The 14,448-nt window shown below is 42.7% G+C and overlaps 1 protein-coding gene across 1 annotated transcript in view; it reads right to left on the reverse strand.

The window, feature by feature from the left end:
* Nucleotides 1-10,533, reverse strand: part of AVEN (apoptosis and caspase activation inhibitor) — a 154,500-nt gene extending 143,967 nt beyond the window's left edge. The window contains exon 1 of the mRNA XM_072962748.1: nt 10,096-10,533. Coding sequence (XP_072818849.1) covers nt 10,096-10,380 — 285 coding nt within the window. The 5' untranslated portion in view covers nt 10,381-10,533. The remainder of the gene's footprint in view (nt 1-10,095) is intronic.
* Between the last annotated feature and the right edge of the window lie 3,915 nt (nt 10,534-14,448).

The raw sequence follows: 14,448 nt of genomic DNA on the forward strand, positions 1-14,448 counted from the left end.
CAGGTCTTCAAGTAAATAACTGGCTGTAATAAAATGAAGGTTAAAAGTAAGCACTATATTTACAAAATACAGCATTGCTGAGAAAAACCCGAAGCTTCACCCAAAAACGGTGGCGTTCGAACTAAGCATGTGAAAAGGAACAAGATTTTGAAAAGCGGAGAGTGTGAATAAATGTAATATAGGAGCCAGAGTTTGGGCTGCAACCTATAGAAATCAACTCTGGCCAACTTAGGCAGAAAGGGAACTTACTAAAAAGAATTTTGAGTAGCTTGTAAAATAGGTGAGAAGTCTAGAGGCTTGGGGACGGGGAGAACAAGCAGGAGAGAAGCAACTGATGATTGTCCTGTAGTTACGTGAGAGATTTCCGTGCTTTGGGAAAATACACACTGAAATAGTTAGGGGTAAAGGGACATCATGTCTACCATTTACTCTTAAAGATTCAAAAAATCTTGGAAAAGAAACAAAATTGTGTGTGTGTGTGTGTGTGCGTGTGTGTGTGTGGAGAGAGGGAACTAGGAGGGGGACAGGAATGTCACCTGTCCTAACTGAAGGGGTCATCTTTCCCCACGAAACCCTCCTACTCACCACAGTGTAGGACACCTCGCAGTCCCAGCACCCGGAGATGCTCCCTCTCATCTGTATGTACATCATCTTGCCTGCCTGTCTTGCCTTGTTTTCTAGTCAAAGCACATCTGCAGAATTCTCTTTTCAAAACAGAAAATCTTTCTGATAATACACAACTACAAAATATCTGTATAAAGGGAAAGATAAAGTTCCATGTGGTCTCCATATTTTCCCCACTCCAAACACAGATTAACAGCTTGATATGTATTCACACCCTTTCAGGATTTTAAATGCTTGTAAACAACTTATAATTTTCACATAAATACATACTATTGTTTTTCCTTAAAAGTCTTACCATAACATCTTTCCAGTTTTGCATCAAAAGAACATACATCAAAATGTTAACAGTGGCTATTTCTGGGTGGTGATATTATAGGTCATTTTTCTTTCCTTCTTGGCATCTTTCTGTTATTTAACAGAATACGTAGAACTTTAGGCCTTAGGAGATACCTGTTATCTCTGATGCAAAAGGGAAGGAAGGAAGCAGGGATGAATTTTGATAGCAAGGGGAGTTACAATGCAGGAGGTCAAACTTAAAATAAGTTTAGGATGGAAGAACTCACATAATGGAGACCACGGTATAGTGTGCAGTGATCCTACATGAGTGAATGTACACCCTGGAGGTACTAAGAAATACAAACAGTAGATTAGGTGCCAGAACCCTTCAGGGGGATGATAAGAGTAGTCTCATAAAATAATAAAATATCACATCTCACTAAATAATTAAAAATAGCTTTCACCTACTTAACATACTCTGACTATGTATGTGATCAAAGCCAAGTGGATGGTTTCAGAAAGAAAAAAAATGTTTTTAAGTGCCTCATATTAAACATTAAAAAGTCCCCCAGGACCTTTTTTATTCTTAATAGAGTTTTGTGTTTTGGCTCAATCAGAAACTGTTGTCCCAGAACAGAACAGAACTCTGGTCTACACATAACACAGTTAAAGGGAGACATGTTTTGTCAAAATAGAAAAAGAAGCTTCCAAAAGTTAGAAAGAGTAGCAAGGGCAGCTTCAAAAACTAGTAGAATAGAAGTACTTCCAGAATGGTGGCGCGAGGACTTCCAAAAATCCACTCCACCACAAAAGCAACAAGAACACAGGTAAAAATTGTCAAAACCAACTCTTTCCAAGCTATGGAAATTAACCAAAACCTTGCAACAATTCAAAGAGTGTTTATTCAAGAAAAACAGCTAAACGTAAGAACAGCAACTTGCCTCTTCCAATTCCACTCCACCCAGCTCTGCAGTAGCTCTGAAAACCAAGAGCCCCACAACGATGACTCTGAAAACCTGCAGCCGCTGGAGAAGACAGAAAAGCTTGCCGAAAGCCCCATCCCCAGAGACCTGTCACTATTTCACTTTTCCGGAAGCTCTGTGAAAAGCTCCATTCTCAGATCTCATTTTTATTCCAGCAGACTTAGAGCTCACTCTGTGTAAACAGTTCAATAACCAGGAAGTTTATTAAAAAAAAAAAAAAACACCACCAGTACCAAAAATCACAGCTGCCTGAGTCAATGATACCAGGTGGGCTCATAAGAGGCTGAAACTTCTAAGGTAAAACTGGGGAATGAGATGCCCAAGGGGGCTTTGTAAAGCTTTGAAACATTCCTGGGACTCTAGATGGTCAGGCACATGTGCAAGGCCTGGGGCATGCCCAGGAAGGATCTGAAAAGGCCCTGATCTCTCACCTTGGGCTGACCCTGAGGCTCTACACAAGCAGGAAGTGAAGGCTAAGGCAGAGGTGTAAATTTCCTGATGAAAACATACCCCAAAATACACACACAGAGCCTCTCAGTGAAGGCTGCAAGACTTAATGCTTCAAAGCTTTTAAGGAAATTTTAAATGAAAAGAAGATACTATCTTGTTCAATAAGGAATACAGATTCTAAATATTCTATACATCTCTACGTTCACGTGTATGTGCGACCACCTGTGCAGTTCTGCATGTGACCTGCATACCCCAGGAAGAGAAGACCCCACATGAGGGAGGACCACAGAGTGACTGTAGATAAAAGAATCACCTTTGACTGTGTTCACCTAACTTCAATTCTTACAGCTTTGTGAGGGAGACACACTTAGTCACCCTTCACACGTGGAAACAGTTTCAGAAAGCTCAAGCAACTTTCCTGAGGTTTTACACCAGTTAAGTAGGGGGTTGGAAGGTAGGATTCTAACTAGTCTGCTACACTGCAAAACACACACTATTGACCACCATGGGATCTATCCCCTGAAAGAACAATGAAAGAACAAAATCACAGGTACGGGGAAAAGGAGAGAAAGGAAGGAAGAGAGACAGGCAAAAAGCAGACTACTTAGGTTTGGAGACGCTATACCCTACTTATTCATTTGTCTCCAAGCCCCTGTTATCTAAAGCTTCCTGAAATAATTACCACCATTTGTCCAAATTCTTCAACTCTAACAACTAAGTTTCCAGAAACCCCACTCTGCATGGTATCACCGAGGTGCCCTCAGCAGCATGGACACCCAGACTCAGGCCTCAACAGAAACTTCCCCTCTTCTCCCTGCCCCCCAGGAAGCCAAGCCGAAGGCAAGTGAGGTGCAAACCGGAAGCCCCCCACTTCCTGCCGACTCTTTCTAAAAACCCCTCCACTTAAAGTCTACTTCCTAATTGTAAAAACGAAAAATCAACCTTTGCTCTTAAAAATTACATTTTCTAGTCACCTCTTAATTCAATGATTCTCTTGGCTGTGAAGAAGAGAAAAAATACTCTTTACAACTCAATAGAACAAAGGGTCGTTCTATAAAGTCATTGCACTGATATAGAAAAGGAAGCAGTGAGCCAAAACCTGGAGTGGAGTGAAGGACAGTTAAGGGAAAACAGGAAGCCACGCTTGGTCTTCAGAAAAATACTCATTTTTTTAAATCAAGCTTTGCTCTCAGAAAACTCATTAACTTCTTCAGGAGGACCTGAAGTTTGTGTGTCTACAACAGACATTAAGCCTCCTTCAGGAATATAAAGTAAGACCAGGCTTTCATTAGCCCGAATATTAAACAAAGACATGTTATTTTATTATCAGCCTTGTAGTAAAAGAAAAAAAATGAGAGTGAAATATCCTCGTCCTCAGTATCATGAATCCAGCTACTGGGATGTGAACTTTTCTTTTTTCCGATTTTTTTTTTTAATTGAAGTACAGTCAGTTACAATGTGTCACTTTCTGGTGTACAGCACAATACCCCAGTCATGCATATACATACATATATTCGTCTTCATATTCTTTTGGGGATGCGAACTTTAGATTCACAATAGAACTACAGATCCAAATCCACTATTTCAATGAAATTCACACTGCATTAGACTTTGAGAATGAAGGCTAGCCTCAACAGAACCTTCCCCTCTTCTCCCTGCCCGCCAGGAAGCCAAGATGAAGCCAGGTGAGGCTATAAACTTTAAATTTTCCCACAATAGAGCTGTTAAGGGTCCTTTCAAGCCAGAGATTATGGAAATCTAAATATGGTGACTATTTCACAGAATACACATTCATTTACAAAAATCCCTCAGTGTTAGTAATTTCCCACAGCTTAACATAGAAATGGAGTATGTATGATTTTTGGTAATAGTCCTGTCATCCCAATTAGGCTTTGCTTAGGTTAATATTAACATGTGTTTGCTATCCCTCAATATAAGTTTGACTTCGTACCAAAGAAATACAGACCAGACGTATTTGCATCAGTCCTAATAGGCAGAATTAAGTATGTACGAGAAATTCATTCTCTCCGTCTCCTGCATATGTTTTAATGCTCATGTTACTTGCACATACCAGTGATGTGACATGGACGGCAGACACAGCATCCTTGGGAGTGTTGTTCTTCACAGAAACTGTCTTTAAAGTAATCTAAGGCTGACAGACATCAGTTCGGTCAAATTCTAAAAACAGCATCTTAGCAATATCAGGATAACGTTAAGCATATCAATTTGTATTTCTCTTCAAAATCCTTTGACAAAATCATTCAAAAGTGAAATATCATCTATAACAATTATAAGTGCACTACCCCATGACAGCTTATTTAGAAATATTCAGACCAACAAAGTTATTGATTATTTCCATCCAAAAGGAAGAAAGAAAAGGAAAAAGTGTTAAAGAATTTATCGTTGGTAACTCAACACACACACACACACAAATGTTCTAACAAAAGAAAATGAAATTTTAAAGAGTGAATGCAGTGCTCTAATAAGTTAGTCGGTAGCGTCTATAAAATAAAAATAATTGTGTTAGTATTGTCTTTATTTCTCCTTTTGGTATTTCAAAGCACATGGGGAAAAGTAACAACTGAATAGAAAACATCTTTACAACCACTTAAATTAATGTCCAAAACAAAGGCTAGTAAGTCATGCTATGGTGTGGTTAAAACCAAATGACCTACACAGCCTCTCTAGAGGTCACTTGCCCAGAACTGTGGAAAGGAAGCACAATTTTTCTGAAAAAAATTGGAAAAAGCAGAAATGGCTTACCTACCCCCTAATTCCCCAGGAAACAGAGAGTAGCAGTCTTGAATTACAAGCCTGCCGTTTTCCATCCTAGCGGTAGTGGCAAACAAGCAGTAACACTATCCAGAATGACAAAACTGGAAATCATATTCTGCACGTGGTACAAAACCCAAAGAAAACCCCAGAAAGAAAGAAACAAACAAAAATCTAACCCTCTGGGTGAATTCATGCAATAAACTATCTCACTAAAGAAAAAAAACAAAAAGGTAAGTAATGTGACCTTTTTGTTTTTCCATTTTGAACAGTGAACAAGGCAAGCCCCTGTCCTGAAGACCAATCAGAATGTCAAGCAAGGGCTGTGGCAGGATAAGGCAGCTCAAATCAGGGGTACCAGCAGGGGTCAGGGCTCAGGTGTGAGAAGGCCAGGGGGTGATGTGGTGGGGGAAGGAGACCCTGAACGGGGCCTTCTGACTGCCGTGCGATGAGCTTCAGGCACTGACTCCCCTGCTCCCTGGCGGTGCCTCCTCTCGCAGGCTCCACACAAGCTCCTGAGAGAAGGGTGTGCTCAGGAGGCCTGGCCTCAGTCAGCAGGCCTCAGATGGAGCGTGCCCATGCCTGGGGCTTCAGAAAGGTCTTCCAGAGGGTTTCTGAGCAAGCCTGTTTTTAAAAGAATCAAGTTCCAGATACTCACTGTCCATAAACCTCCCTAAGGGCAGTCTGTTGTAGAAAGCATGCAAGGTCAGGGCAACCCCTTCCCGGCCGTCCTCGGTCTCACTGTGGGGCTCCCCAAATCCCAGGCAAAGGATAACTTTAAATACAGGTGTAGATGTCGAGACAGTATAACTACAACACCGAGTAACAGGTCCTCTCACAAAACAGTTTTCAATTTCTTGTTTTCAACAAAATTGAAGGAGGACCTAACCCAGCTGTCAGCTGACACATCACACGTTTTATAATAATGACTTTGGCACATAATTAGAAAGGTATTCAAAGAACTGAGTGACATTTATATGACAAAACTCCATCCATTCCCATCGACCTATTTATGAGAACGATGTTTTTCAGCACTTATATCTATAAAAATAATAATTAGGAAGAGAATTGACAGTGAATCCTGTCTCATTCAGGAAATAAGTAATATTCATCCATGGATACCCAGCTAAACTCATTAGGGAAAATAAGATACATTCACAATAAAATTTTATAATTATGTTTAATAGTTGCTAATTAACATAAATTATACATTAATTAATGTAATTTTAACTTAAAACACTTTAAGTCAAAATTTGTTACAAGGAAGCAGAAAGTGTAATCACTAAAAAATTTTCAAGGTCGAAAATCTATTAGATTGGGTCAAATTCTATAGGAGATGTGGAATTAAAACACAAGTTTAAAAGAATAAGGAATAATGTAAATCTCACTGCTAGAGTTTATTGATGTGATTCTTAAATGGATGATGGCATAAAAATTTCCAGTTATAAGACAAATAAGTACTAGGGATTTAACGTACAACATGAAAAATACAAGTAACACTGCTGTATGGTATATATGAAAGTTAAGAGTTAGTCCCAAGAGTTCTCAACACAAGGAAAAAAATTTTCATTTTTTTTAAAAATTTTGTACCTATATGAGATGATGGCTGTTCATTAAACTTACTGTGACAGTCATTTCATGATGTAAGTCAAATCATTGTGCTCTTTCCCTTAAATTGATACAGTGCTGTGTATCAGTTACATCTTAATAAAACTGGAAGAAAAAATACATCAAAAAAAGAAACAAGAAAAAGGGAGAACAGATAGATACGCAGACAGATGATGGTGAATATTAAGTGACTGTAGTACTTTGACTCCCTCTGTGTATAAGAAACATGACAGTTCTATTTAAAATGTCAATATATACAATATGCTGGAAAATTTATGTTCTGAAACAATCAGAACCATTGATTTAAATGTTAATTATAAATGTTAAAATACAACATCATATATAATACATCAAATTTTTTTAGGCAGACTGTAAGTAGGAATTTTCAAGGATCGTCTGTGTCAATAATGAAAACATGTAAGTGAAATAACGGTCAGTGAGAAAAGCCAACCTCAGACAGTATAATACACTAGCAAGGATCAGGAAGCCAAAATGGTTACAGGGTTGAAGCAGCCGTTCGAGAGGGCCAATGTCATGCATTACCAAGAGCTAATCTCAAAGCAGTTTTCTTTTGGGACACTTAAGCACGGTCTGTTTCTAACCAAATCTGCTTCAGGCTTTCTGAAAACAGAAGCAATGCAGCCTAGAGGCTGTCACTCGAGTTGGAGTTTATTAAAGCTCTCGGTCTCTATCTGGCTGACATGATGAGGGTGACTCCTTTCAGCCACCACGAAACAGCAAGTGCCTTGGAAACCTGCCAGTAGCTTTGATTTGCCCTTGTTTCCTCCTCCAGGTTCACACTAAGCTTCAACATCAAAGTCATAGATTTCCCTTTTACTAAGTGAAACAGTAGCAAAGCAAAAGTCAAAGACCTCTAGTACTAATTATTATTCAAGCAAAGGATTTATATGCTGTTTGCAAAGCAAAAGTTTGGTCAGAAAGAAATGTGTCCAAGTTTATATAAATAGAGTTGTCTTATCTTTTATTGGACATAAGTAATTAAAAAAATAACTGAATTTGGTCTCTGTATTCCCTTACAGTCACCTCAAAACATCAGGAAAACAGGTATGTGAAAAGGATCACTCAGTCCTCCACGCATCCCCTCCTCAAATCTCAGTCACTGCAGCGGCAGGTTAGGGCAGCAGTTTAAACAATCAGCTTTGGAGCCCAAATGCCTGGGCTGAATTCAGACTCCGCAATTTGGTGGTTGAGTGATATCAGGTAAACCACTCAAGCTCTCCTAACTGTAAATTATTTAACTGTGCCTCAGTTTTCTCATCTCATACTCAGTGCTCAACAAATCGGAGTTATTAGATTTTCCAAGGGAAGAAAAGAATTTCCAAGGACTGCCAGTAGGCCTTGACTTCCTCCCTGTTAATATTTTGTCAGAAAGATTATAATATAATACTAAGCAATGCCTAGTATTTGGGTTTTTTTAATTAGTGATGGCATCAAGTGCAATATTACACTACTAGTGGGTATTTAGTGAAGATAATTACCCTTACAATATGCTTACCCAAACTCCAAAGGCTTGGGGCTAATACCATTTATGGAGAGAATGATTAAAGAGCAAGAGACTAGGAGATGCAATGTACTCAACTAAGTTATCTTGGAGGATTCCATATCAAGAAGTTGTTTTGTCTGGTTTTCCACTTATAAGTGACACATACGCAGTGGTCCAAAGTAGAAAGCAAAGGGAATAGACAGTATTAAACACCTGGTCCTTACATGGCTAAAACTCTACTGTGAAATTTTTTTTCTTTCTAATCATTTCAATTAATCACCATTTGGGGCTGAGAACAAGGAAGCCTCAGGCAGGTTAATAAATCTTGTCCCATGTAGTTTTTTTAAACTTTTTTTATGGGGGGAGGTAATGTAGGTTTATTTATTATATGTAATTTTTAAACGGTGGTACTGGGGACTGAACCCAGGGCCTCGTGCATGCTAGGTATGCACTCTACCACTGAGCTACACCCTCCCCCGTCCCCCATTTAGTCTTTAGGCACCAAGAATTGTACTCTTAGCAAGCCTAAATATGAACAGCACTTCAGAATCTGAAAAGTGGTAGGGAGCTTAGAGACCACAAACCCAAACCCAAATGGAGGAATAATCTTTTCAACCTCTCCTTGTCCAGCTCTGCCTGAAAATATGATGGTGGTGCTAACAGTGGCTGCAGCATCGGCTATGCCCCTGGCAGAGCTGTGATAAAGTTTACTTATAAATAATGTTGTTATAAAGACAAAATGTGATACAGAGTGCCCTAGACTGATCTGAGTTTCCTTCATTTCCTGGTGAGCTAACTAACAATTTCTTCACACTTCACTCAAATTTTACTTACTACCTACTTTGATCCTAACAAGTTTAAATGCTACACTTAATCTTAAATTTTTTCCAACTCCATTTCTGTACACAAACTAATATCTTTAGGGACGCCTTTACCTACTTTGCCCTTAAGATATTACAAATATTTCAGTAATAGGAAATTTTAAATCAACCAAAAACTACAGTAATTTTTAAATCTATGAACCTGAGAATTCAAAATATAGACAGTATTGTACTACAAATGTTAAAATAACAGCTGAACAGCTCATTAAAATGACAATCTAACTCCTTTAGTTGAGTGTAAGAGTCCGCCCCCAAATCATTCCGTTCCCAGGTGTAAGACGTTTCCAACTAAGAATGTGTGAATATGACCGATTATATTGCTATTAAAACTAAGACCTGCTGAAACATTTACAGATTGAAAATTCGTTTAGACGAAGGCCAGTGACCCGATTCCTACGCATACACAATAAAAGAGAACTACGTTATTTAAAGAAGACAGAACTATGCATCTGATCCCACCCCTAAGTACTGTAGAGTCAGGTCGGTCGGGGGCATTTTTTAATTCAATAAACATTTATTATGCACCTACGGTGCGCCACGCACTGCACAGGCAGTGAACAGAACCCCCAAATCCCTTCCCTCCTAACAGCAGGAACGACTCCCCGTATGGTAACGCACCTGGAGACCAAGCCCTGGTGGCCCCACCCCACAAGGGTCAGTCACACTGACGCCCCGCCCGAACCCAACAGGCCTCCTAGACTCAGCCCGGACACACAGCCGCGGCCCCTGGGTTCTTTAATAATGGGGCCAGGGCCCCTGGGGAAGCCCACGGACCTGACCCTCCGGGGCGGCCCAGCCGAGAGGCAGCAAGGGGCGCACACCCGCCCGCGCCGCGTGCACACCCGGGCGCGCGCCCCCGCCGCCCTCCGCCCGTCCCGCGCAGGCGCAGGCGCCGCTGCCGCCGCCCCGCCAGCCACGGGCAGCTGCGGACTCCCGGCCGGGACCCCCTCCCCCCGCCCCGACCCCCACCCCGACCCCACCGGCCGTCGCCTCTTACCGGTGCGGTGGCCCCGGCGCCTCGGCCTCCCGGGTCCCGGCGGCCGCCTCGCGGGGCGCCTCCTCCTCGGCCGCCGCGGCCGCCCCGGAAGCCCCGGCCGCGGCCCCGGCGGCCGCCTCCATCCCCGCCGCCGCCGCCGCCGCCGCCGCCGCCGCCGCCGCCGCCGCCGCCGCCTCTCGCCACCGCCGCCGCGGCCCCCGCCCGCTCGCGGTCGCGCTCCCAGCCGGGCCGGCCGCGGCCGGGCCGCCGTCCCCGGCCGCCCCGAGCTCCTCGCTCTGCCTGCATCTGGCCGCCGCCCGCGGTGCTGAGCGCGCGGGAGCCGGGCCGCTGCGGAGACGCCCTGCCCCACCGGAAACGGGCCGCACGGAGGAGCCGCGAGCGACGGGCCCCCGGTGGCCGCGAGCGCTGGGTGCGGGGCCGGGGATGGAAGCCGGCGGGGGCGGGGCGGGGCGGCCCGGGGCCTGGCAGGTGGGGCCGGAACCGGGGCTCGGGGCAGCCGGGGGTTCGGAGGGAAGGCCCGACCAGTGGGCGCTGGAAGTGGGGGACAGGGGTGGGTCTGGGGGAGGGGCCGTAGTAAGTAAGACGACGGGTTATAAAACAGAGCCGTGTGTATGATATGAACTCGTTTCCGATTAAAAGAAGACAGAAATACAGATACGGCTTAAGTGCTTAAGAGGTTTTAAAAAGTATAAACCAAAATGTCATTAGTGGTTACCTGAACGGTGAGACTTCCAGGGAATTCATTTTTCCTTTCTGTTTAACCTCCTGATCTTCAAGACTGAGTATGTATGATTATTACAGTTACGCTGAACTCAGGGTTCAAGAGGAGGCGTGGAGGGAAAGGCGGGTGGGTCCCAGGTGAGGTGTGGGCTGCAGCAGGCCCCCGGGAGGAGAACAGTGCAGACCTGGTCTTGGACAAAAGGGGCTCCCAGCTCTGCAAGAGAATTTTTGTGGAAATGACTGCTTTCGCTCACACTTACTGAGCACATGAGCATTTAATTCACCTGTCAGCTCTGAGGTAGGTACTACAGTTATTCTGCAGTGAAGGAACTAGCCCTACACAGGTTAAACCACTTGCCTGATATGAAACAGCTGGGTAGTTGTAACCTAACTCAGGCAGGCTCAGTTTGTTCACGTGTGTGTGTCTCACTTATACAGTAGAAAGTTTGAGGGACTCACCCACGTTTTATGATTTAGTATTTTGTTGCTTTTTACTGCTTCGCCGTAGTCCATTTTACGAATTCAGTCTATTTTAACCAAGGGGGCGAAGGGTAATTAGTTACATGGATAGTGGGAGCCATTTTTAACTTTCTGTTACAGAAACTACATGAAAATAATACAAAGAAGGTCTAGAACATCCATCATCCAATTAATGTAGCATAACAAATGTTTTCTTCCTAGTCCTTTCTGGCCCTTTCTTACATCCAAAGTAAACACTCCTCATTGCTTTTAATTGTCTACTCTGTTCACAATATAGTTATGTACCCTGTGTTAGGCACAGTGCCTGGTCTGGAAGATTTTTTTAAAAAAGAAGAAAGAAAAAAGAAAAGCCACTGTCCACGAGGAAGATAACTCTGTAAACAGTTGATGGTACTGATGTGCTGAGTGCAGTGAGAGGTTCAAGCTGAAAGCTGGAAGGAAGGAAAGTTAAACCATGCCTGAATTAATCACCCAGGGCTTCATGAGAAACAGACGCAGGAGCCAAGGGCTGATGTTGAGCAGGAGTTTAAAGTTTGCCTGGTTGGAGTGGGAGTAAGGGAACCACAGGAGGATTGTAAACTGGAGAGAAACACAATCTTAAAACACAGAGCACAGGTCTAAGTACCTCCCACATAGCACTTCCTCTAAACCTCACAGCAGCCCCGTGAGGTGGCACTAGTGTCGTCCCCATTTCACAGATGAGGGATCTAAGACAAAAATGTTGTTATAAAATAGATAAACAACAAAGACCTACTGTAAAGCACAGGGAATTATATTCAATTTCTTGTAATAACATACGGAAAAGAACCTGAAAAGTATATGTATATGTAGGTATATGTAGAACTTGAATCGCTTTGCTGTACACCTGAAACTAACATTGTAAATCAACTACACTTCAATAAAAAAAAAAAAGAAGAAGAAGAAGAAAGAAAAAAAAAGGAAATGTTGAGTTACTTGCAAGATCACACAGCTTGTAGGTAATGGAATGATTGGAAGCCAGGGCAGTCTGGCCTGCGTCTATGCAATTAACCACTACACTCTATGGAGGAGAATTAGAATTCTAGGCAGCCATTAGGAAACTGCTGGAAGAGTCCGGGCCACAAATAATTGGGACCTAAATTAAGTTTAGAGCCAAGGTGGGAGATAATGGGACACGTGGGAGACGGGAGAACTGATAGGACTTGGTGTCCAATTATAAGTGAGGAAGTCAAGGTGAGAAGTTGAGAGTGATGCCCCGGTTTCCTGCTTGAGTGACCAGGTAGTGAGTGATGCCATTAGTCACGAGAGAAAATACAGGGTTGAGGGAGGGGGTTTGCCAGCATAATAGTGTTGTTTTAACACTGTATTCTATATTGTTCTGCTACTTCATCCTCTTAACAGATAACATTTTTGTAAATAGACACTGTTACTTCTCACAATTTTTCTTTTCCCTCTACTCTTCTCTGGCCTTCCCCTCCCCTTTTTAATACCTCCACACTTTATTTTCCTTCCCTTTTTTTTTCCCCCTTATCTTGTGAAATTAAGACTGTCAGTGACACTCTGGGTTAAGTTCTTCATCCCCATGCTAAGCTTAAATTCATAACCCTAACCCTAGAGAAACACTAAACAGGAAGACAGGGACAGTAACAAGATTTTTATCCTTTCTCTGCACTCCTTAAAGGAACTAGCAGGAGAAGCCATTGGACAACCTGGGCCCTCATTCCCAGTGTGAGGGGCCAGGAACCATGATGGTTTGGTACATTCTCTTCATAATTCCATGTGCAGTGACATAAAGTTGGTTGCTTGAAATGGGTTACAGTGAGAATTTTTACACCACAGCAATTGGCACATTTCTGCAAATCAGGGCCTTGTTGGAAGTAGGGGCAGAAACACGTTGTTAAACATTCATCAGCATGCCCCAGATCTGGGCTCTCACCAAGATGAAGATCCGCATATTAATCTCACCAGGTAGCATAGATCAGGGCCTCTCAACTTTGGCACAGTTAGGGCTGGGTAATTTGGGGGGGGCGGCTTGTCCTGTGCATTGTAGAATATAACAGCATCCACAGCCTCTACCCACTGGCAACCCCCCACCCCCAGCTGTGACAACCAAAAATGTCTCCAGACATTGCCAAATGCCCCAAGGGGCAAAATCACTCTGGATGAGACCCATTAGCACAAATTGGTTTGACTCTATACCTATCTCTCAAGAAGCATCCAAAATTATGAGGTTGGAAAGATCAGTGGGTCTCAGATTCAGCCAACATCATTAGGACACAGAGGGATTTGTTTGTGGATAGTAAGAGCTAACACTTATTTAACGTTTACTTTGTGCCTGGCACAATTCCAAGCACTTGATACATACCAACTCATCTAATCTGCATTAACATTCCTATGCAAAACTGTTACTCCTATTTTACAGATAAGAAAACTGAGTCACAAAGGAGTTCAAAAATTTGCTCAAGCTAATGGTGACAGAACTGAGATTCATGCCTGGTCAGTCTGGTTTCTGAATCCGTGTTCTTAAGTCTACACTGCATTGCCATCAGAAGTCCAGGGACTCCATTACTATGCCCTCGCCCATCCGTCAGATTCAAAGGAGTGTTCAGGATATTGAGAGTTCAGAGGTCCCCTGCTAACACTTTCTAACTGAGGGACACAACTAGCTGAAATTCTTTTATCTGAGATGTCGAGTATGCTTTCCCCATTTGATTCTGGTCCACATGGGAAAAGTGTCTGTCATCAAGGCAAAAAATGGCACACAATTACCTCCTGCATTGCAAGTAGCCAGAGACCTTTTGATTTGATAGATAAAAAAAGGGAAGGAGGATTTTCAATTGCTTTTACTTGATGGTCCTGATTTTAAACATATGCCATTGCATGAATAAGAAATTCAATTTTCCCTGAGGTAGGATTCATGGGATGCCAAAAGCAAAGTCCTGAATTACATAGGTAATTCCTCAAGAAAATAAACAGCACTTTTTGTGTATTTTTAAATATATATGACCTAATTTTTTTAAGGAAGCCAATTCCTTAAGTAACAGTTCTCAAATTGTGGACCAGCAGCACAGCATCATCAGGGAACTTCTTAGAAATGCAAATTCTCAGGCCTAGGAATCAGAAACCCTGGGCATGAGGCCCAGCAATCAGTGGTTTAGCCAATTCCCCAGCAGG

The sequence above is a fragment of the Vicugna pacos genome, chromosome 6 (genome assembly GCF_048564905.1).
Source record: "Vicugna pacos chromosome 6, VicPac4, whole genome shotgun sequence".
Lineage (NCBI taxonomy): Eukaryota > Metazoa > Chordata > Mammalia > Artiodactyla > Camelidae > Vicugna > Vicugna pacos.